Below are 25751 nucleotides of genomic sequence, written 5' to 3'. Positions count from 1 at the left end.
ATAATAATGAAGTTTTGAGAAAATATGTAGTCCGCAATTTTGTAGTGGCAGCCATCTTGGATTTAAATTTTTCATAAATAACCGTATTCTACTAGTCAAGCCCTTCCATTTGATACCCATATTAATGAGGTTTTTAGAAAATATATAGTATGCCATTTTGTAGTGGCAGCCATCTTGGGTTTGTATTTTTCATAAATAACTGTGTTCTACTAGTGAAACCATTTCATTTGATACCCATATTAACGGGGTTTTGGAAATACCCATATTGGTAAGGTTTTGAAAAAATATGCAATCCGCCATTTTGTAGCGGCCGCCATCTTGGATTTTCAAGATCATGAAATACGCAGTTTTATAATGACTACAGAGATAAAGGTGTGTTCCAAATTTCAGATCAATCGGTCAACAGAAAGGGTTTCAAATTTCTATTAATGTGGTAAAGCGTTACAGACAAACATGTTACAAACTTACAAACATACAAACATACAAACAGATTACAGGGCAAGCTAAATAAAACCGTTTAAAAATGTTTTACTTTTTGGCTTGTTTTAATTTCAGTAAAAAGCATGGAAAAACAAATTTTTATAAAACTTTTTGCCAGTTATTTCGAAAACCAGTATATTAAACTGCATATATAATTGAAGTTCTTCTTAACATGTCCGTTTTACCCCATGTCCGTAAGTTCCAAATTATTTACTATTTCCGACTTCCTGAGTCGTAAAAAATCAACATTCGCTCGCAGCAAAGAAGAGTTTTTCATGTTAATACTAAATATTTCATACATTTGTTTATTTTCTGATTCGACATCAACGTTGGCCATACGGAAAGTTCATTGTCGCTCCCCTGATACGGTCGGGGCTCAACGTGTTAAAGATAGACGTAGTCCTAAGTCAAACAAAGATAAATTAGCAACAAAACACAACATCCCTCAAGATAACTCGCAACCACTAACATTTTTCCGGGACCTCAGAACGAAACGTTTACACGGACCATTTCTCGGGAAATGCGGGAACTCTGCCGACGTGTGCGAGGATGTTCTTAATTACAACAAAAGCACATTAACAACATTAATTAGCCATCAATTTGCTCGCTTCCATGGATGGTGGGCGTTCACGACGTTCACGAGGGCTATGGGTTAGTTGAGTTAGTGGACGACGAGCAAGCTGTCTATATTTCCGACGATTTGAAGCCACGGCAGCAGCAGCAGACTTTTACGAGCTGACGAAAGTCGGTACCATCGAGAGTGGAGGTATGCGTCCTCACACCTAATATCCCCTCCAGCTTGTTTAAAAGTTGAACACTGGAAGGCTGGTGGGGCGTGCGAGTTGTCGGAGATGGAGTTTAGTCTCGTTCGCTTGTTCTTGTCTGCCGAACGGGTTCCGTAACACCATCGCTGATGGCTTCAAATTAGCTTCAACGGAATACGCTCATTATGATGGGCTGATGGGGTATGTGTGTGTGTGTGGGGGGGGGGGGAGCAGAATTTCCCGGAGGTGACAGAAGAGTAACTGTAAAGGTGAGTGTAGTTGGCGGAATGTTTCAAACTTTGCTCGTGCAAATGAAGCTCGGCAGCTGATGAAATGTTGCATTAAATTAAAAGTACAATAAAGGGGGAAATAGAATTTCTGTACTCTCTTTAATGCATAAGTTATTTTTGAGCGTACAAAACGTCCTGTTAAAACATCGGAACCGGTTGAACTTGCTCCTGCCAGCTCCAAGAGAGCGAATCTGTCCAATCGCTTGAACAAAAACTACCATTTTCGACCACAGACTGGCTCTAAAGGTTCCCGCTTCCCGGAACATTTACATGCTACCGGTGTCGTTGTGTGGACCATCATCTCAGTGCCTTACGGTGCTGAGCACGGATCTTCGCTCCTTGCCTTCCACCTAAATTGGCTAGCTCATTAGGAAGATCCGAAAAGATTAATTAGATTCAGCTGAATCGCAGACAAACTTTGCTCTCATCACTTTAATGGGAAGTTGTAGAAGCCCCTCTACAGGAGCGATGGGTTTGGGTTTGCGCTTTACCTTTGGGTCTCATTTCAGAAGCATTGATTGATCTCGCAGAACTGGAGCTTCATTAGTCTCTCGCTTCTTTTTGTGCGAGGGCAGATATAATTAATAACAGTAATCAATTTGCTGCCGAATTTGCTGCCCATCTGAATAATGGAACTGTTCGAATGCTTTCACGGTTTTGCTGCTGAGAAACCATCGCTGATAATTGGCATGTTCAACAAGTTGGAGCCATCAATCAGCTAATGTCGGAAATAGTTTGTTTAGCCATGACAAATTAATTACCTGTTCACATTTTATCTCGCCCCTTACACAGTGCTTCCTCAGTACGATCCGATCATCAACGGATTGCATCATAACTACGCTCTGGGAGACTTCGTGGTGGCCAACTGTTCCTCGGACATGTCCAGTCCACCGGCACGGTTGTACTGGTTCATCAACGATCGAATTGTGAGTACAAACCTTTGCCAACATAGGTGTGATTATAACTGAAGGTGTTCTTTTCTTTTCTTAGGTACCTTCGGATTATCTGCAACCACAGCTGGAAACCACGGTCGAGAATGATGGTTTCATCTTGCGCTACCGGACGCTGGAGATCCGGTTTCACATCGACGAGACGCGTCTGGGTAAAATCAAGGGCAAACTGATGCTCAAGTGTCTCGCCCGGATCGACGCCATTCCCCAGGGCACGCGAGAGTCCACGCAGGTCATCTACATACCGATGACGGATGAACTGCGCAACCAGAAGCTCATCAATTGGCGCAGTGCGGGTAAGATGGAAATGGTTTTTAAAAAATCGAGAATATTTGAAGTCTGATTTTTACCTTGTCGAAACTTGGTATTAAACGTTTACTGTAAATTTGTTTAATGAAATAGTGCTTGAACTTAGCTTCCGTTGTTATTTTACGAGCTTTGAAGCTTACTTAAAAAAAAATACTGATTATGCATTTACTATTCAAAGCGATTGCCGCTGACCATCTTCTATTTTCGGGTAGCGATTTCCGTGTCACATTTTTTAAGGGATCTTCCATCGCATTGTCGCAACGTTGGTACTACTTTCGTCATTATTATTAGTAGTACTTAGTGGAGATTTGTTATACCACATAACAAGCCTTGAATGAATTCTGAGTAGCAAGCTCCAGAATACGCGTATACGCAGTGCAAGTCGGAAAAAATATCTTGGACGGAAAATCGCCCGATCAGAACGGTAATCGAACCCGATCTCTCGACATGATAATGTCATTTCGACCGCCCTTATTCACTAGACTTCTATGAGAATAGCTCTAAATCCAATCTTTGAATGAGGTCTAATGTGCACTAGACCCATTCTAGATTCACAGCTAAATTTTGAAGTATCGTCGCAGATTGAATTTTTCTTGGGGTACAAATCCACCGTCTACGAACTACGATACTACGATAACTATCAATTGTCTGGTTGTACCAGATTGGGCAGCACCTTCACAAAAAATCTTACGCAAACCGCGGACAAGCAACTCAACTGGAACTTCCGAACGGAAAACAAAACTTCTGTTCGGTAGAACGGGAATCTGAACCACGCGTTTCTCTAACTGACAATCTCTGATTCTTTTATTTCTGTCTATTTTTAACATTTATATTTTTCTTCTACTCTTCTATCTTATATGATTTGTGGAACTTTTCTATTTATTTATTTATTTACTAGCTGACCCGGCAAACTTCGTCCCGCCCAAAATTTATTTTTCGTTATCCCATCCACGTTTTTTTTACTAAGCTCACGTTCATGGGTCCAATCGCAGAACTGTTCATTGATTGATCTTCTAATCTACCCTTCAAAATTATTTTTACTTTAAAATTTCAGTATTTATACCAAAACTCGACATTATAATATCAGATTATTTTCAGACACAATTCTCGTGTAAGAGTTTTCATCCACTTGCAAATAATATGTTTTTCCGTTACATGGAATAAATGTTTAATACAGAAAATATGATAGAATAAAGACAACCCTAAATCGGAAAATTCCTATCTCGAGCTTTGCTCTCATCCATTCCATTTTTATTTATATAGAGAGAAGAAGATATAGGAGTGCGTTTTATCACATTAAAATCCATTTCCACTTTCGAGCAAAGATCAACTTCGTTACCGCAAACATCAAATGGACTAACAACGATTGCCAATATGTGATCGTTGAACACATGCGAATTGAATTTTTCGATGAAAATCCTTCAGAGTTTTCCGAAAATTTTCAATTATCATGTTTGGTTGGAATATGTGTATTATTTTTATGGAACCCGCTCTACATTCCAGAGAAGGGAGGGGTGTCATACCGTCATAGAAACATTTCTCGTACCCAAAAACCCTCACATCCCAAATTTGGCTCCATTTGCTTTATTAGTTCTCGAGTTATGCAGAAATTTGTGTCTCGTTTGTATGGCAGCCTCCCCTTAGAGAGAGGGGAAGAGTGTCGAACCACCATAGAAATGTTCATCGATCCCTAAAACCTCTATATGCCACGACCCTCCCTGTAGAGAGAGGTGCGAGTGTCAAGCCACTTAAGAAACGTTTCTTGTCTCTTAAAACCTCCACATGCCAAATTTGGTTCTGTTTGCTCGATAAGTTCTTGAGTTATGCAGAAAGATGGGGAGGGGAGGAGAGTCTAACCACCGTAAAAACATTTATTGCACACTAAAACCTCTATATGCTAAGTTTGATTCCAGTTGTTTGATAAGTTTTTCGAGTTGTTTAGCACTCTCCTCCCCCCCCCTTTTTGAGAGGGGAAAGGAGTCTCAAACCAACATAAAACATTGATTGCTCCTTAAAACCTGCATATGCCAAATTTGGTTCCTTTGCTTGATTAGTTCTTGAGTTATGCAGAAATTTGTGTTTCATTTCTATGGCAGTCCCCCTTAGAAAGGTGAGTGGAGTGTTGAACCACTTTATAAATGTTTCTTGCCTCCTAGAACCTCTACATGCCACATTTGGATCCGTTTGTTTGATCAGTTCTTGAATTATGCTTCAGGAGTGTCTATTCACCATAGAAACGTTTCATGTCCCATAAAACATTCGCATGCCAAATTTGCCTCCATTTGCTTGATTAGTCTTCGTGTTATGCAGAAATTTGTGTTTCATTTGCATGGCGACACCCCCCCCCCCCCCCTTACTTTTGAACCAAGTTTGAATATATTGCGCAACTGCGAATTAAATTTTATGAGTTTAGAAATGATAATTGACTTGATAAGCTGTTGATTGAGTGAATATAGCTTCAGTTCGTCCACAAAAACGGGACTGTGATAACTCAATTTGTTTATTTCAGCTTTGAAGTTTTGGTTTTAACTCAAACCATATCCATAAAACTAATTATTGAAACGGTATGTAACCGGAATACCTTCGATTTGTGAAGTGGTCGTTTGAAAGATCTAGGTTAAACTATTGGATAGTATAGGTCCAAAATAATTAAAATTAAAATGTAGCAATCATTCGAATTCTCGAGCGCAAATGAACTAATGTCTTCTAGAGACAATATGTATTCAGACCGTTGGAAGTTCTCCACAATGGGGGTTATTCTGAGAGTCAAGTAGGTATAAGTGACATTTTTCCCTTCGAAGTTATATGAAAATTCTCACCCAAATCTAAGAGTCGGGCGACTCGAAAGTACAAAGAGAAATGAAAAGAGTTCATTGCACCTGTCATTTTTTTAATTACGCGGATTCTCAGAATTCAAACATGTGCGCAAATCGACTGTCACGTCGTGAAGCGACTCTCCGAATAGACTCCAATTTGAAGTAAAAGTCGTTTTGTTGTTGAATTAATTTTATATGCATGTGGATTTCTGCTTGGGAAAGTTTGAATGACCCCGAGACAAAAATCTCCGTTGGTTACTAAGGACAAAACTCGCGTAATTTTTGAAAAGGTCCCATGTAACAAATGTAAACAAATCGAGTTAACGGATGCACGCTGTTAGTTTTCAATCATTGAATGCATTGCAAAAACAATCGTTCACGTATCTATCTCCTTCATCTATTCATCGTCGATACAAAAAAATATCCAATTTACAGATTCGGATTTTAAGCACCCGGCTGTTACTTCGGACGCCACAGTCCTCCGACGCCCGAAACGTCCGAAGTAACAAAGCAGTCAAAACAACACGAAGTCGTACTTCGGTCGTTTTGAGTTTTTGTTTCTTACATGTGTTGTTATCGATTGCAGTACAATTTAACGAGTGATAACAATAATAATCAGTCTTTAGAACGGAATGCTGATGTTTGGATAGTTGTCAAGTAGTTAGTTTCAAATTCTTATCGTGCAACGTAATATGTCCAATGTGCAAACGCGGGTATTCAAAACGTCCAATTCAACATTTTTCGCACCGAGGCTTCAACTTTAATCTTAAATCACGGAACAACAGTTACGATCGGTTTTTCAGAGTCATTCTTGACTGCTAGTGCTGAAAGGAGCGATAAAGATCGATAGTTTTTAAGACAATTCGCGGAATAATGTTCAGGTCTTCAACTTCGTTTTTCTTGAGTTGACGAAAATATTATATTGGGCCTTTTCAAAAGTTACGCGAGAGAAGTAAACAAGTGACACTAATAAAAAAAAAAGCGAGCGAATGACACTGAGACAAAAGCCTTACTCCTTTTGACGATATTTTCGGCCAATAGTTAGCATTTTATGGAAATAATATCTCTCAAACATTCGGTATCATACTGAAATGTTTTCACATATTTCATAATGTCTTCAAAATATCTTCACAAAATCAAATGTCTTCACTGTAATTCAAATGTCTTCAAAATGAAGACATGTCTTCAAACCTGGCATCCCTGTATCACGCTAAAAGAAGGTTATCCACCCCCAAACGGATACTACGATTTAAGTGTATTTTACAGAGTTTTAGTGTGTATTCTGCAACTTTCTCGAATATGAACATTGTGTCTAGCTGTCGTTTAGCGCTCTTGAAGTTCCCTTGCTAAAAATTACAGGTTCGCGCTTACTATTGGAAGTAATTTGTTGCAAAAGAGTAATTCCAAATGAAAACGACAAATGACGAAACATGAGTATTTTTGATTTGAATGAAAGTGTGTATTCCATTCGGGTTAGAGGAAATATGAGTTTTCCACAGCAATTGGGAATTTTTTGACTCAAGCGTAACTTTTGAAAACTGCGTATCGATTTGAGTAAGAGAAATCTTTGATAATTTATATCTCAAAAACTATGAGTCGTACCGAAATAGTGTCTTAGAAAGAGTTATAGAGTATTGATGGTTGAATATGAAAAAAATGTACACTGAGAAAAAAAAATATTATTATTATTATATTTACTTGTACTCTTTTTTTTATTTACAAAATAAAAATTCAATTTGCAATATCCTACATACATATTTTTAAATTTTAAATTTTTTCATACAAAACAGAAGTTATGCAGAAAATTTGAATAATGGGCCCAAGATGGTAAAACTATTTTTGACAAACTTTGTGGAACATCGAATTTTTAGGAATTTTCGAAACTTCGAATTTTTGTATGTTAACAATCATTTTTAGCCAAAAATTATGAATCCTGATGTGATTTAAAACAAAAAAGGTTATTATCAATCTCCTTCTAAATGTAGCCATTCTCGAAATATTTAAAAAAAATATTTCTAATTTATTGTCTTTTTTATAGTAAATAATCCATTTTAATATGTTTGTCGTGTTATACCGTCATGATGACTTTTATTTTATATGAAAAAATTGAAAAAAAATATAAAAAAATACTTATTTTTTGATATCGCAAATTACAATTTTATTTTGTGAATAGAAAAAAGAGTACTAATTTTTTCTCAGTGTATATTTTTTTCAAATTAAGCCAACAATACTCTATAACTCTTTCTAACACACTATTTCGGCTCGACTCATATTTTTTGAGATATAAATTATCAAAGATTTCTCTTACTCAAATCGATACGCCCTTTTCAAGAGTTACGCTTGAGTCAAAAAATGAACCATGATGATGTATTTGGAAAAGTTGTTGGAAATTAGAAGCAAATTCATAAAATTTCATGAACATGACCGTATAACACGACAAACATATTAAAAGGGATTATTTACTATAAAAAGACAATGAATTAGAAATATTTTAAAAAATATTTCGAGAATGGCTACATTTAGAAGGAGATTGATAATAACCTTTTTTGTTTTAAATCACATCAGGATTCATAATTTTTGGCTAAAAATGATTGTTAACATACAAAAATTCGAAGTTTCGAAAATTCCTAAAAATTCGATTTTCCACAAAGTTTGTCAAAAATAGTTTTACCATCTTGGGCCCATTTTTTTAATTTTCTGCATGACTTCTATTTTGTATGAAAAAAAAATTAAAAATATGTATTTAGGATAATGCAAATTGAATTTTTATTTTGTAAATAAAAAAAAGAGTACTAATTTTCTATAAAAAAGACAATGAATTAGAAATATTTTAAAAAATATTTCGAGAATGGCTACATTTAGAAGGAGATTGATAATAACCTTTTTTGTTTTAAATCACATCAGGATTCATAATTTTTGGCTAAAAATGATTGTTAACATACAAAAATTCGAAGTTTCGAAAATTCCTAAAAATTCGATTTTCCACAAAGTTTGTCAAAAATAGTTTTACCATCTTGGGCCCATTTTTTTAATTTTCTGCATGACTTCTATTTTGTATGAAAAAAAAATTAAAAATATGTATTTAGGATAATGCAAATTGAATTTTTATTTTGTAAATAAAAAAAAGAGTACTAATTTTCTATAAAAAAGACAATGAATTAGAAATATTTTTAAAAATATTTCGAGAATGGCTACATTTAGAAGGAGATTGATAATAACCTTTTTTGTTTTAAATCACATCAGGATTCATAATTTTTGGCTAAAACTGATTGTTAACATACAAAAATTCGAAGTTTCGAAAATTCCTAAAAATTCGATGTTCCACAAAGTTTGTCATAAATAGTTTTACCATCTTGGGCCCATTTTTCAAATTTTCTGCATAACTTCTATTTTGTATGAAAAAATTAAAAATTTAAAAATATGTATTTAGGATATTGCAAATTGAATTTTTATTTTGTAAATAAAAAAAAGAGTACTAATTTTTTTTTCTCAGTGTACATTTTTTTCATATTCAATCATCAATACTCTATAACTCTTTCTACGACACTATTTCGGTACGACTCATATTTTTTGAGATATAAATTATAAAGATTTCTCGTACTAAAATCGATACGCCCTTTTCAAAAGTTACGCTTGAGTCAAAAAATTCCCAATTGCTGTGAAAAACTCATATTTCCTCCAACCCAAACGGAATACACACTTTCATTCGAATCAAAAATACAAGTTATTAAAATCTGCATTTTTAGGACGATTTCATTTGGAATTGCTGAAAATGTCCAAAAAAGCTTACATTCCGATCAGCATCCGAAATTTGATTATTGAACAATACAAAATTAGCAAAAGCTACCATGATATTGCCGATATTGTCCAGCTTTACAAATATGTGGTCGCTAGGATTGTGCAGATGTACTGAGCGGGGAATATTAGCTCCGAAAATTGCGGAACAGATTGAAAGCGAGTTTTCCGTTCAACTTACATCACAATCCGTACGAAATCGTCTTTATAAAAAAGGGCAGAGTAGCGCTTAAGAATCCATAGTTTTCCACAAAAAAATATCAAAAATAGATTGAAGTTGGCCCAGGACCACTTTTCATGGACCAGTGATGACCGGAATACGGTGATTTGTTCAGACGAGACGAAAGTAATGCTATTTGGGTCAGAGTGTATCATAAAAAAATGGCGGCGAACCGGTAAAAGTTTGACAAATGAGTGTTTGCGGCCTACAGTCAAGCATGTCGGTGGTGAGTTTTTGAAGCGAAAACTACCAGTGTCTGCACAAAGGCTAACGTATATCTGGGGCGCAGATATACCTTCGAACAAGAAGGAGATCCGAAACACACCTCAATGTTGGTTTCGTAGTCGTTCAAGGAAAAGCGTATCAATATTATGGAGTGGCCAGCGCAATAATCAAATCACTCTAATATTATGGAGTGATTTGATTTATTGTTGGGTAATGCAGAAATTTGTGTTTCATTTGCATGGCAGCCCCTCCTAAGAGAGGGAGGAGGAGTATCTATCCATCATAGAATCATTTATAACATCCTAAAACCTCCAGATGCCTAATTTGGTTTCATTTGCTTGATTAATTCTCGAGTAATGTGAAAATTTGTGTTTCATTTGTATGGCAGCCACCCCTCAGAGAGGGGCTGGAGGGTCTAACCACCATAGAAACATTTATTGTACCCTGAAACCTCCATATGTCTTATTTGGTTTCATTTGCTTGATTCATTCTCGAGTAATGCAGAAATTTGTGCCCTCCTTTAGAGAGGGGGGAGAGGTCTCAAACTATCATGAAAACCTTCCCCGACCCCTACATACCAATTTTCATGTCGATCGGTTCAGTAGTTTCCGAGTCCATAAGAATCAGACATCAGACAGACAGACAGACAGAAATCCATTTATATATATATATATATATATATATATATATATATATATATATATATATATATATATATATATATATATATATATATATATATATATATATATATATATATATATATATATATATATATATATATTATGTATATATATTATACATGCAAACTTTTTATTCTTCAAAAGACTTTCTGAGCTTACTAATACCTAAGTGGTGCGGACTCAATCCACTTCATTTTCAAGCAAATTCATGCATGTTTTCAAGCGATTTCTTGCAATAAATTCTCAGACCACCAGAGATGCCAGATTTACAAATATGTTTGTAAATTTACAGATATATCTGTAAATTTACATTTTATTTTTGTTGCAGACTTTTTGGATATAACAATATTTCACAGGTTTTTGAAAAATGATATCACATCAAAGATATTTGACTCACCGTATGACATTTTTCCAAAGTTTTATTACATACAAAGTTTTTATGTTTAGTTTATATCAATACACATCTGATACACGTTAGACCTATTTTTTGAGTCATTTATTAGCACTTTGCCGTCCGGCGTAACCACATTGGTTACGTGCGCAAAATAGTTCGTACCGCAGTGATATCGTGAGTATAGTATCGCTCAGTGGCCGACGAGTACTTCAGTATCTTTTGCATTCTGTTGGTGTTTTGTTTGGTAGCAATAACTTGTACACGTCAACCATTTTTATGATTTCATAAGTACTTTTGCCCTGACATCATTGCAGACGAAAGAGACGATACGATTATTCACAATGAATGAAAAATTGCATTCTCTTCAGGTAGGGAAAAATCTTGAACGAAAATTGTCTCTGATAATTATTTTATAATCGTTATAAGATTGTTTTGCTCAAATGCAAAGAGATTTTTATAAAAATAGATAAGTTAGGGTCAGGACTATGTTTTTAAAGTATTTAACACGTTGACTGCCGTTGACAGTCACCGGTGACTGACACCGAGTTTTCGCTCAGGCTACGTTAGTCACCGGTGACTGACAGTATAACATATGATAATGAAGCTAACTAAGCTTATAAGCATTCCCAATATGTTAAACAAATCGAAAAAAACTTTTCATTCAAATTTCAACAACTTAAATTTGCTTTCGGGTTATACTTATGACGAAATATGGGTTACTGTTCGATATTGTTACCACAGGCATGGTTCATGGTCGTGTGGTGATCTAAAACTTTTATAGCCTTGCATGGCGGATGGAAAATGCACACTGCATTTTCTTAAAGATTTAGCCAACGACCCGACCGCAAGCCTTGGTGGATGTCCAATATACAACGAAGAAATACTGATAATGACGGACAATCATTCATAAAAAATAAAATATATTTCTTTTTCACTTTACATTTAACGTTCAAGAGAACAAACATGTCAGATTCGTAAATGAAATACATCGGGAATAGAATACAAGGAATGATTTGCGTAATATTTTTTATAGCAGAACAACGTTTGCCGGGTCAACTAGTATATACAAAATACAATTTTGCGTGCATCGCGATGTACAAAGTATTAATGAATCTGTGAAAATTAACGTTAAAATACATTCCTACAGATATGCACATTTTTAACAGACATTCACATGTTTTTACAGACTTTTTTTAAAAACCATCTGGCATCTCTTCGTTCCACTTTTCATCGAATATTTTCAAATCGTAGGAGTAAACATTTACGTGACTCTGACTTCATTTGTTTCAGAAAAATATTAACTGCTGGATAGCCTGAATCCTGGATTACTTTTATGTGTTTTGATAATTTCGCAGTAGCGGCGAAACTTAACAGATTTGATTTCTGAATACAACGATGTTGCTAGAATATAAATAAAGCCTAATATTCATGCATGAACTCCAATGATAAGCGTTCAATGATACAATACACTTGAATAAAATTGCTGTAAAGATCTGAATTAAAATATTATTCCTCTACGCCGGAAATCTGCAAAAGCATTGTAATGAATACTACTTCCCATAATCTTCGTGCAATGCATTTTATTTACTGACACTGATGAAACTGTTCTGGAAAATCGATACAAAGTTCTCTAATACTAACACCGAACGATATTTGCCTGCAACCGCAAAAATAAAACTTTAGAGCATGTTCCATACAAGTAAATCAGTTCTTACATTCTTACCTTTCAAGACTTTGAGACAACTCGTTAGTCATTCAAGGAAATCGAATGTTAAGATGAGTATTGCTGAAGGTAGCTAGTTCCTTTGAATCTTTGAAACTTTGTTGTAGTTTGATCCTTTTGAAAAATGAAAGCCTAACACTAACATCATGGAACTAACTCAGAGTTCGTATACACAGTTTCGATCAAATTCAACACGTATATATACTGTGTCGTCCGATTTGTCCTTTATCTGATTGAATTCTGCAAATACAAAATGAAATTGAGAACTTCCTCTATCTCTTCAACAAGCTAAACTTACCAAGAATGTTGAAAGCACAAGAACTGTCACTGTTTCTAATGTGGCATGCTCGGCGATCGACTTCGTAATACTGTAGCGATGAATTCAAAACACTAATTCCCTTTGCACAGATCAGCATTATCGGCGATCAAATATTTTTGTACTCCATGAATAAATATATTCCACAGGCGTTTCCACAGGCTCCCACCAACGAGAATATTCCAAGATTAGTGCTTTTTATTGCTTCCAGGTATAGGTTGTTCTTTATAGTGATAACTGTGCAAAGAATTTGTCACTGATTGCTTTCTGGTGTTATATGAAGCCCAGCTTCAGCAACAAAACTGTTTTCGCCGACGTTACGTCCCGTCCATTTTCACAGTGAAATGTTTTGATACCTTATGACATTTCATTTTTGCTATGTATGTACGTAACGAAATTCGCCAATGTCGAATTTTGCTCCCACATGAAAATCTTTGAGTGAACTAAGCTTATTCGTTTTTGGAGGTTGCAATGGTTAATTAAACAATTGACGGAAAAATGTAGTTCGTGCATTTTAAAAATTTAATTATTTTTGCCTTTGATAACAATACCTTTTTTATAGTGTTGATTATCATAAGAAGAACAACACTCCTCATCGTTGGATCTTTTTTGACATTTCAATTGGATCTTTTTTGACAGCCGTTTTGATTCAGTCCGCACTACCTAGACTAATACCAATAACTCGCAAAGCAGAATTTGTCAATATCTCAACTTTACTCAAAGTTATTGATAAAGGGTAACTTCGATATTACGTACATTTCACATTGAAAATTGTACGTTGTATCGAATTGTACGTTATATCGAAGCATAATAAAGAACTCAGAAACGTTGCTTGTATTACTTTATTGTGTTGCTGTTTGGGTAAGGTTAATGAATAAATTCATCTAGAAGACGAAGCCAGCCTTTCTCATGAATTTTCCCTTCGTACTGTTGATAAGAATTCATTTCATTTAGAATCCAGGTACAACACATGTTTTAGTATCCACACACAGATAATTTATTGCATTTTAAGAAAAAAGGATTCAAAAAAATTATTTCTATACACTTTGAAAATGTGTACGCCATATCGAGTGATGTTATATCAAAGTTCCCCTGTATTTCTTACCCAAAAATATGCCCTCTTGATTTGTTTGTAGTTCTTTCTGAGGCAATCATAAAAAATATTAATTTTTGGCATTTGAAAGAGCATATTTCACTCTACATAATGTGAGATTTTGAAGACTTTCTTATTTTTTTTGACGTAGGACTACGTCTTTCATTTCTATACCGGGGTGTAAAATCAAAGTTTCGAAAACGAAAGCGTTACGCCGGACACCGAGATTTTGGGCGTTAATAGCTCTTAAACAACTGAACGAAATGGTATGATACACACTTCATTCGAAAGATAAAATGTCTACGCGTTATATACTTGTTACTTTTTCATCCAAAACCTTGTTTCAATAGCCTTAAAATTGCTTTCAAAACAGGCTATTGAAATCACCAATCGGTATATAAGCGAGCGCCGCTCGTAAACCCACTCAATTATAATTGAACAGCGATTGGAGCATGTTGTCGCTGTTGTGGTGAAGCTCTTCGTTTATCATGAAAGCGCGGATGAACGGTGTCACCAAGAGCCTGTTTGTGAACCTTAGGCCAGAAGAGAATCCATCAGGAGGAGAGTGATGCCACAAACGGTTCCCCGGGAAGAGATCGGAGCAGTCGCCACACACACACACACACATACACGTGCGAAACTCTTCGTTTGGGTGCCATTCAGCATCGAGAAAATTCCGGAAAGATTCAATCGTTGCTGAAAAATAATCTTCCAGTTCCCCTGGGAACTGAAAAATACATTCAGGCGGAAGAGTTTATTTTAATGTTTTCTAATCATATAACACAGCGACCAAATACATTTGGTTTTGTGATTTTTCAATCAAGTGCAATTAACAGGTGGTTATCAAGTTAGCATTAACCACTGGTGGTGGACTTCGAGAAAAATCGAGAAGAATCCGGAAAGACGTTACGGCAAAATAATCTGCCAGTTCCCCTTGGAATTGAAAATTACATTCAAGTGTAAGAGTTTATTTTAACGTTTTCTATCCATGTTATACTGCGACCAAATACAATTGGTTTTGTGATTCTTGAATCAAGTGCTATTAACAGGTGGTTATCGAGTTAGCATAAACCACTGGTGGGCTTCGAGTATCGAGGAAAATCTGGAAAGAACTAATCGTTGCTGAAAAATACTCTGCCAGTTCCCCTGGTAATTGAAAAATACATTGATGCAAAAGAGTTTATTCTAATGTTTTCTATCCATACAACACTGCAACCAAATACATTTGGTTTTGTGATTTTTCAATCAATCGCAATTAACAGGAAAGCTTCTGAAAATTATTCTTCCCCATCAGTAGAAAATTTTCGTATCCAATATTGTATGCGCGCGCAACGGAAAATGTTTCGCATCGTGAAAATAATATAATTTTCAATCGATTTTTGCTCAGTTGCCGAAAGAGAGTTCATTCCCCTCTAGTTTGCCTTCCAAATTGCCATCGTAAACCACACCTTCTCTTGATTCAATCGCGCACAAAAAGCATACTTAAGCGATATTCTGGTGGTGAAACGCATTCATTTTTCGTGAAGATATCGACAAGACAACATCGTAATTGAACGAGGTGAACGTGCTGGACGAGCTGGACGGCGAGGGATCGAGGGATTCGTTACCTAGCCTGATCTGACCTGAAAGACATGCAGTTTGTTTGGAACTGTGAGGGAGGGCAGAAAAGCCGAGCCATCAGAAGGAGAAGAGAAGGTGACCAAGAGAGTATCAGCAAAGATATTATCGTTGCTGAAAAATAATTGCCAGTTCCACTGGGAATTGAAAAATACATTCATGCGAAAAAGTTTTTTTTTAATGTTTTCTAACATATAACGCAGCGACCAAATACTTTTGGTTTTGTGATTTTTCAATCAAATGCAATCAGCAGGAAAGCTTCTGAACATTATTCTTCCCCATCAGTAGGATATGTTCGTTTCCAATATTGGATGCGCAACGGAAAATGTTTCACATCGCGAAAAACATAATTCTCAATCGATTATTGCTCAGTAGCCGAAAGTTTCAAACTCAGAGAGTTCATTCGCCTCTAGTTTGCCTTCCAAATTGCCATCGTAAACCACACCTTATTTCGATTCAGTCACGGACAAAAAGCATACTTAAGCGATATTCTGGTGGTGAAACGCACCATTCTTTGTGTGGACACCGACTGGACAACATCGTTACTGGACGAGCTGGACGGCGAGGGATCGAGTGCCTTTCTCAATGCAATGAGGGTGGAGGTATAATGCAGGAGTTAGAGTAGAGTTCCAAGGGCCTTTCTCAAGGCTAGAGACGAATGAACTGAAAAGTTTAAAGTCTCTATAATACAAAACCATTCTATCCATGAAACGCATTCATTTTTCGTGAGGACATCGACAAGACAACATCGTTACTGAACGAGTTGAACGAGCTGGGACCAGTGTTGCTAATGGTCACCATCGTATGACTGTTCATGGAGACGTATGTGCTGTGTCATTAATGAACATCATAAAATGAACAGTCAAACAACCGTCGAACTAAAAATGTCATATGACATTTCGGCTTTTTTTCGTCCTATACATTAGATATCCATCGCCCCGTAATTAAACAACAGTGTTCACGGGGAACGCTCACCGCTGAAAACGTTCATTCAACACATTCGCACATTGATAGGGGAGAGTTCGACGGTTGCTTTGATATAGCAATCCGTCTCAATACCATCCATCGTGTATGGATGTGTGAGTGAGCAGGTGGATGTATATGTGCAGCTACGCTTGAATGCAGAATAAAGGGAGAAAAAGAATGCACACCACTGCAGTTTTAATGTCAAATGACATTAAAACTACAGTCATATTAGCCGGAATTGAGGGATGGTTATGAGCACGAATGGTAGAATGGAAATAGCATATTTTCATCGCTCTTCTGGGTACGGTCGACAGAAAGAGAAAACATATGAACGTTCAATTGATAGTCGTGTTTGCGGCTGTGCGTTTATTTCTGATGTGACTGTTAGAACCGAGCAATGCATTCTTGGTTACATTCGCAATACATATTGAGCCGTAACTCTTGAGCAAAGGCAGTATGTGATGGTTGAGAGAAATGTCGACCGTTTACAACACTGGCTGGGCCTAGGAGCCGATCTGGCGTAGTGGTAACATCCATACCTCTCACGCTGAAGATCACGAGTTCAATTCTCACTCCCAACATTCTTCCAAAATTGGAAGTAAAAAGTGACGAACCAGCCAAAAGTGTTGAAAGTCACTATAATACAGATATAAAAAAAAAAAAAAAAAAAACACTGGCTGGGACGAGCTGGATGGCCTGACCTAACCTGAAACGCATTCAGTTTGTTTGGGACTGTGACGGAGCGCAGAAAAGCCGATCTATCAGAAGAAGAGAAGACGACCGAGAGAATACCAGCATCGAAAATTGGTTCCGCTTGAGACATCGGAGCAACCGCCACACACACACACACGCGCGCGCAACTCTTTACGTTTACTGGTTATCGAGAAGAATCCGGAAAGAAGTGATCGTTGCTGCAAAATAATCTGCCAGTTCCCCTTGGAATTGAAAATTACATTCAAGCGAAAGAGTAACGTTTTCTGTCCATATAATACTGCGACCAAATACATTTGGTTTTGTTATTTTTCAATCGAGTGCAATTAACAGGTGGTTATCGAGTTAGCATTACCCACTGGTGGTGGACTTCGGGAAGAATCCGGTAAGATACCGCTGCTACAAAATAATTTGCCAGTTCCCCTTGGCATTGAAGATAACATGCAAGCGAAAGAGTTTATTTTAATGTTTTCTAACCATATAACACTGCGACCAAATACATTTGGTTCTGTGATTTTTCAATCAAGTGTAGTTAGCAGGGAAGCTTCTGAAGATTATGCTTCCCCATCAGTAGGATATTTTCGTATCCAATATTGGATGCATAAAACCTTGTACCTTCAACGTAACGCTCTCGTTTTCGAAGTCCCCCAAATATTCATATATTCATTCATTCAGAATGGATTCAGATTCAACAACACTAAATCAACGATAGTCCTACGTCACCATTACGGTTATACCATAGATATAACCCACTCCGTTTTAGTATTTGAGTAAACTAAAGTTGAAATAATGAGCAGGGATCGACATTGATATTGTAAAAACACTTTTGTTGCGGACTGAATGGAACGCGCAGCAAGATCAATCTGGGGTTCAACCTGTTAAGGATTGTAAACATTTTGGAATAAATTTTAATTCATTAGCGATACAAAAAAAATTTCAGTTGTAATACAACGATTAATCTATGAATATAAAAAAAAAATGGTCCAAATCACTCATTATATCAATTCTCGACATCCAGGGATTCGATTTCCAGAATCCGACGCCGGATTCAGTTTGCTGATTCAAGTTATAATTTCAGCTTCTAGAATATCTATTTAGAAATTGTTCAAGCGTTTTATTTCATACAGTTTTCGTTGCTCAACATTAAATCTGAACTACTTCAATCTGTCAATTTTTTCTTAGAAGGTTTATTTTATTGATTGTTATTCAATTATTCTAATCCACAGCGCACTCGCTGCATCATCGGTCCCAGCTTCACCGGCAGCAACAAACATACCTAACACTCCTAGCTCTCATGTTTCTGGTGATACTTTCATTCGCACCACTGTGAGCTCCATGGATGCAGCTGAATCAATTGCGGCAGGAGGTATCGTAGGTATCGTCTTTAGAAGCGTCAAGTAAGAGAAAAGAAAAAAAACAGTGAAACAGTGAAAACAAAAACAAATCAACAAACGAGTGTGACTCTTTTGCTGGAGAGAAATATTCAGATTCATAATCATACACAGACCACACGGAACGAACTACACTAGTTGTTAATTTTGTAGAACAATTTAATGATTCGTTAACGATTCCCATTAGCTATAGGCACGAATGAAACATAGAATGATTTGGGGCCGGTTAATTCGCTGATGTTTGTGTATATTCGACATTGTTTTAACGCTATACTCTGTAAATAGCTAACACCGAATTCTCTAACCCCAAAAAACGACAACCGCACCCCCGGTGGATGGAGGAAACGTATGTTGCCCCTCCCTTCTATCCTCCTTCTCTACTTCTTGGCATAAGATTAAGACAAACTAATCCTATTTAGCGTTAAGCAAACTATTGCCCGACGGAAGATAAAAGAAAAACTGAGAACAAATGAACAAACCGAGCGTCACGAGATGGAGGGGAGAGAAGAAAAATAGGGTTACATTAGATAGTTTTTATAAATATTTTTGTAACATTTAGTTAACAGCATATTTACACAGAAATCAGCAACACACAAAAAAGAAGCAAATAGCAGCAGCAGCAGCAGCAGAAAAATGGAACAAGAAACCCGTCAGTAGCAGCAGAGTGGTAATCGGAGTGGAGCTGACTGGAGGTCCATCCCATGTAGCAGCGGACAAAGTGTGAAAGTTAAACAGTTGCGAGTCATAGTCGAGAATTAATGGGCGTGGGAAGGGTGTGGTATAACCGCACCACTATGTCCGGCGCAGAGAGGAGATATTCAAAAGCGAACAAAAAAATAAAGTAAAGAAAAAAAGGGAAAGGATTTTTCTCATCATCACCGTCGCTGTCGTAATCCATTTTTTTTTCTCTTCCTCCCCTTTTTCACTGTTTTTGTTTTCTTTGTTTTATTTCTATTAATATTTTATCTCCACTTCTCCTACTCTTGACTAGGAAGCACCGATCCCGTAGATCACCGCCAGATGCGTCCACTTCACCGTCGCCCGCCACTATGGTGGTGACCCGAAGCCCTAAGCGCGGGAGGGGCGAAGGTCTGACTTTGTCGGATTTAGCCACACGGGGTGGATTCGTCCGTCATCGGCGCTGTCGTCATAGCTGTCCGTGGCAGCGAATGATCCCCGGAAATTCATTTGATAGTTTCAAAGTGGAGGAGTGTGGAACTGAAGTTGCTAGAAACGGTTCCTGTTCTGAAATTTTTGTCTCGACACGTTCGAGGGTCGTTATACAAATGTTCGAAATTATTCCCGTTTGGATGGCTCACTGCTCGATAACTAGAAGCACATTCAATTCGGATCTCTCTCCACCCACTTCGAACCTTGATAAAGGGCTCCATTTCGCAATATCACACCCGAGGAACGTGTGTGTGTGTGCGTTTGGGTGCTCTTGACAGCGCGTCTTCCGGCACCTGATATCGGTCCGCGATGGGGTCTGAAATTGCTGAATATTTGATGCTCGCGGGGCGGTGAACATCATAGCTGTCGAATCCCCCCGCGGCACTGTGGGTGTGGGCGTGGGTGCGTCTGTGTGTACTTGCTTTCATGCATGAACTACACAATATTTCCTCGATTGTTAACTTTGGATCCGTGCGCTATTTGTTGTGCGACATTGTGGAACTCGGAAGGGCTAGTCGCTTTATCCGACATGATAAGCTCGCCCGTTCAGAGGGTGGCACTACAGGGTGGGGGGATTTGACTGACGAAATGCGCAAACAAGCATTCCCTGGATGGATGGGTACGTATGTGGCTGTGTTTATGTCACTCGAGAAGGGGGTTGTTTCCGCCGGTTGCTTCGAGATTTGGCTTTCGGAATCAGTTGTCACCGAGGCGAAGTCGGGAAGTGACGTTCTGGCTCTGCTAGATTTATGTCTATATTTTTCACTCACTTCGCAAGCTGCCTGGATGGAGATGAATCTTTAAAGCGATGGCTTGAAAGAAAGAACCATTGATAGTGGAACCCTATTTCGCAGTAGAAGTGTAGTTATATTTTCGCAGATCCACGGATTTGTTTGACTTTTACAAAAATCAGGATTCGGTGGCAAAATCTTTGGAATTTATTACAATATGTATGGATTTATATGTAATTCGTTTCCAGTGTGTAAATTTCATTTGAAGAAACAAGGGAGAAGGTCCTTAGAAATCAACGCATATAGATTGAATGTACGTCATTTTGAAGCCCAATTGTTCAAGCTTTAAAATATTTTAGGAACATATTTAGTATGTGGAGATGTGATGGACAAAAATATCGGAACAAAAATATGACATTACTAGCTCACCCGGCAAACTTTGTTCTGCCATATATTGTATTTATACAGAATAGTTTGATTGGTAAAAATAACAAAAACACTTCAAGAGAGTGTGTATGTTATCGTTCAGATCTATGAAATTGATTTAAATGATGATTTTCACTTTTTTCGAATTTTCCCTTTTTATTCTAAATATCTTTCTTTTATATATACAGCCATTCCATGTCAAACCGATATAGTAGTTCTCAACTTTTCGTAAAAAGTGGTAGTTTCGTTCTATATCACAACTATTAGACCCGTATTTTTAATTTTTTTTTCGTTAGGGTGCCCATTTTCATTTAGGGTGATCCGAAATATCGAAATATATCTTTTTACCCTTTTTCCAAAAATGGCATTTTAAAAAAAATCATAACTTGTGAACTACTGAACCGATTTAGACGGTCGACATATCAAATTAAAGCTAATTAGCTAGTCATTCTTGGAAGAATGCCACGCTTGCAAAAATTTCAGGTTTTGGTTTTTTTTCCAAAATATATATTTTTATCAAGGCTCATATGGCGTTAGCCTCACGGGGCCGGGAGCTCAATACTTTGACAATTTTTCTTATTATCTATGTTAGTAATATATAACCGATTACTCGCGGTTGGCTCGAGGTTAGTATTACAAGTGTTTTCGTAATTGGGATGTTGCTGTCTCCAATGCTCTGTACGTGTGCCCGACACGGGATACTTCCTATTGGGATGCAGCTGACCATTAATCAGCAACGCCCCCCTAGTCTGTACCTCATATCTAGCGTGGTGCGTCTTTCTCGACTCGAGGAATCCAGGATAGAATGGTCACTAGCCGGTGCAATCATCAGCTCGTGTAGAGTTGTCATGAGCGGTACAACCTTTGGCTCTTGTTGAATGATCAGTGGACTGCACGACCTTTGGCCCGTGTATCTGTAAAGAGTGTGTGTATGTATTGCCGCGACTAAGTAAAAGTTTATCGATCGGATAGGAGGGATATGAAACGGGGACACAACGAAGGAAACATCATTAAACGTTGACATCGGCGTTTCTGAGGAACAGGTATAGATGAAGCAGAAGATCAGGATCCCGGCTACCTAAGATATCCCGGACGGGGATATCCGATTGTCTGCCTTGTGCTCTCAGTGCTCTAGAGAGCTGAGAGCGAGCAGCATGGAACCGGATACACGACCAGACAACATGCTCGATGTCGTGGTAGCCATCGCCACAATCACAAAGATTGTTTGCTGCGAGCCCAATGCGATAGGTTTTGGTTTTGTCATTATTGATTGTACAGGTCGGACTCGATTATCCGGAGTATTGATTTTTTTTCACTCCGGATAATCGAGTTAAAACTATTTTTTTCTTTATTGGTTTTTTTTTGCATGTATTTTTCGTTTTTTGAAAATAAAAGAGGAATTTGATTTTTGAATCATCCCCTTAAAGCAGCGTTTTTAAACCTTTTATGCTCCATTCCCCCATTTACGAAAATTAATCCCAGTGCTTCCCCTCTATCAGTATTTTGTAAGAAAGTCTGTAGCATATCAGTAAAGGGTGTGTCACATCAAATTGCATCACGGAAAAAACGCTGTAGAAATTCGCCCAGTAGACCGATCCTTTCGAAAATTTTAGATAGTAAAATAAAAACTATTAAACAACTTTTGGCATTTTCCATTTTTCATACTTCGAGCCCAAGCCCGTATGCTCGTACCTTCCTCTTTACCCCGTCCATAAGGTTCTGTACAACGTCAGGTTGTAGTTTTTTTTTAACAGAAATCCATTTTCTCTTGAAGTCCGCCTCCGATTTGACAACTTTTGGGTTCTTCCGGAGGGCCTGCTTCATAATCGTCCAATATTTCTCTATTGGGCGAAGCTCCGGCGCGTTGGGCGGGTTCATTTCCTTTGGCAGGAAGGTGACCCCGTTGGCTTCGTACCATACCAACACGTCCTTTGAATAGTGGCACGAAGCGAGATCCGGCCAGAAGATGGTGGGGCCCTCGTGCTGCTTCAATAGTGGCAGTAAGCGCTTCTGTAGGCACTCCTTAAGGTAAACCTGCCCGTTTACCGTGCCGGTCATCACGAAGGGGGCGCTCCGCTTTCCGCAAGAGCAGATCGCTTGCCACACCATGTACTTTTAGGCAAACTTGGATAGTTTCTGTATGCGAATCTCCTCCGGAACGCTGAATTTGTCCTCTGCGGAGAAGAACAACAGGCCCGGCAGCTGACGAAAGTCCGCTTTGACGTAGGTTTCGTCGTCCATTACCAGGCAATGCGGCTTCGTCAGCATTTCGGTGTACAGCTTCCGGGTTCGCGTCTTCCCCACCATGTTTTGCCTTTCTTCGCGGTTAGGAGCCTTCTGAACCTTGTATGTACGCAGGCCCTCCCGCTGCTTGGTCCGCTGGACGAATGAACTTGACAAATTCAGCTTATTGGCGACATCCCGGACCGAACTTCTCGGATCACGTCTAAACTGCTTAACTACGCGCTTGTGATCTTTTTCACTGACGGAGCATCCATTTTTGCCGTTCTTCACCTTCCAGGCGATGGTTAGGTTCTCGAAGTATCGTTTTAGTACTCTGCTGACCGTGGATTGGACGATTCCCAGCATCTTACCGATGTCCCGATGTGACAACTCCGGATTCTCGAAATGAGTGCACAGGATTAATTCACGACGCTCTTTTTCGTTCGACGACATTTTTCCAAATTTACGAAAAATTAACAGTGAAGCATGGCCAACGTGATCTATACACTCTTATCTGATTTTAAAGCGAAAGCTGAAGATATAATTCCTAAAAATTAAATTTCTACAGCGTTTTTTCCGTGATGCAATTTGATGTGACACACCCTTTAATATAATAAAAGAATACGGGTTTCAAGTTATAATCGCAACAAATTTGATTTTATACTTGTATTTGTTTACAAAAAAAGGTGTATAAAATTTGGCATGTCAGTATGGCTTCTGCGTCTGAACTATTCCCGCCAAAATCGTAATTCCTGAGAACGTTGTCGAAAAGCACACCTCATGTCATCTTCGATATCCACTCTGTTATGGTGTTTTGTTTCCATCAGCAGCATTGTTGGAAATCCAGATTCCCATAAATACTACGCGAAAGACAACAACACTCGTAACCAGTGTTGCCACATATACAGATTTTTCTGTAATGATACAGATGTCAGCATGTTTTTTACCAAGAATCTGTAAATACAGATTACAGATTATTGGATATTCATGCAGATTTTATACAGATTTTGTAACAAGATAAAATAATGTTTAAATATTTGATCATTTTACTCAACAATTAGCAAACTCAATCAGACAATTAGAACAGAACTGAACTGAACTATTTTTGCTACTGTCAAATGTGCCAAATATAGTAGTGATTGAAACCGTATTGTTTCTCAATATAATGGGACCAAAACAAAAGTTTGAAACCGTCTCGCTACAGAAACTGTGAACGCAACCATCAAATCGAAGTAATTTGTTAAAATCCGAAGGAGAAGTGCCTCAGTACTGTTGTCAAACGACATCAAGGTCAAATTCTGCAAGACCATGTATAAACACCACGAGGAAAGTGAGGATTAAATGAATGTTTATAACGCGAAACTAAATGAAATAAACTCTCTCCGTCGGTTTGCCATAAAAATACATTTTCAAATGTTTAGTCGGAAGCATTTCAAATCATGTCCTAATCTTATTCTTAAATATAAGGAATTCTTTAAGTTTTTTTTAAATTTGTTTCAAGTTTAACTTGTTGTAAAAAGTCTTGACAAATGCTGTACAGTTTCCTTTTTTATGGTCTTCTGTACTGTTTCATCGTCTGTTCCATCATCATTTACTGACGAAAGTCTTTCAAACATTCGCGAAGTTGTTCATTTGAACACTACATTTCAGATTTGGAAATGTTTGCCGAGGATCACAAATTTTAGCGTGTTCAATAAAGTTTGGCAATTTTTGCTAATCATTGTCATCTTCAAAGCAAAGTAAATGTATATTCCCTTGCACAATTCCCCCCTTCTAATGACCAAATTCCCCACTAGGAGGGAAATCCCCACCGGTTGAAAATCACTGCCTTAAAGTCATAAAAAACATCTTTCTCACATGAAAAAAATAAATTTAACCAGATTCTCTCAGGAGGTGATAGACGATTAGATTTGATGAAAAAAAATCCTCCTACGCATATGTTCGAATTTCAACAATGACAGAGTTACAGAACTTTTTTTTTGTTTCTGACTCTGTTGCCTCAAACTGGCTCTACATTGAAAAGTACGCTACGAAAGGCGTTTCTAATGCTTTCATTTGAAAGATGAGAAAATTTAGTACAGGATATAGTAGTGGAACAACTAAATTAGTGAATTTTAATAACATTTTGGAAGTAAAACACTTAAAAGTTAATAATTTTTATTGTGTTATTATTAATTTTATCCTAAAAATTTATATTAAACTAGATTGTTTCTATCAATTAGAATGAAGTGCTTTAACCGCTCTTCTTCTTTCTTTCTTTGTTTTTAAGAGGCTTTAAACTTTGCAGTTCATTCGCCTCTAAAAACCGCTCTACAATTTGTTCTTTGACGCACAACTTCTATCTTTCTTAATTTGGCTGCAATATCGATATAAATAATTCCTGGTGAAAATTCAAGCAAAATCTTCAAAAATCACGAAAAATTACTTCATCTTAACGTTGAAAGGTTACATTTCTTCA

The 25751-nt window shown here is 37.5% G+C and overlaps 1 protein-coding gene and 1 long non-coding RNA gene across 2 annotated transcripts in view; one reads left to right on the top strand and one right to left on the bottom strand.

The window, feature by feature from the left end:
• The window catches only part of LOC129762789 (uncharacterized), a 54293-nt gene extending 31517 nt beyond the window's left edge, over positions 1-22776 (top strand). Inside the window, exons 4-6 of the mRNA XM_055761330.1 lie at positions 2327-2460; positions 2525-2780; positions 18579-22776. Coding sequence (XP_055617305.1) covers positions 2327-2460; positions 2525-2780; positions 18579-18682 — 494 coding nt within the window. The 3' untranslated portion in view covers positions 18683-22776. The remainder of the gene's footprint in view (positions 1-2326; positions 2461-2524; positions 2781-18578) is intronic.
• On the bottom strand, positions 12352-13568 carry LOC129762790 (uncharacterized). Its single transcript, XR_008740716.1, has 3 exons — positions 12948-13568; positions 12650-12889; positions 12352-12583 (listed from the first exon to the last, which is right to left on the bottom strand). It is a non-coding gene; the product is annotated as an uncharacterized LOC129762790 (long non-coding RNA).
• Positions 22777-25751: the final 2975 nt, after the last annotated feature.

The sequence above is a fragment of the Toxorhynchites rutilus genome, chromosome 1 (assembly GCF_029784135.1).
Source record: "Toxorhynchites rutilus septentrionalis strain SRP chromosome 1, ASM2978413v1, whole genome shotgun sequence".
NCBI classification, from domain to species: Eukaryota; Metazoa; Arthropoda; class Insecta; order Diptera; family Culicidae; genus Toxorhynchites; species Toxorhynchites rutilus.
Note: the sequence above shows the minus strand (reverse complement) of the source record. Positions and strands in the feature narration are given on the sequence as shown.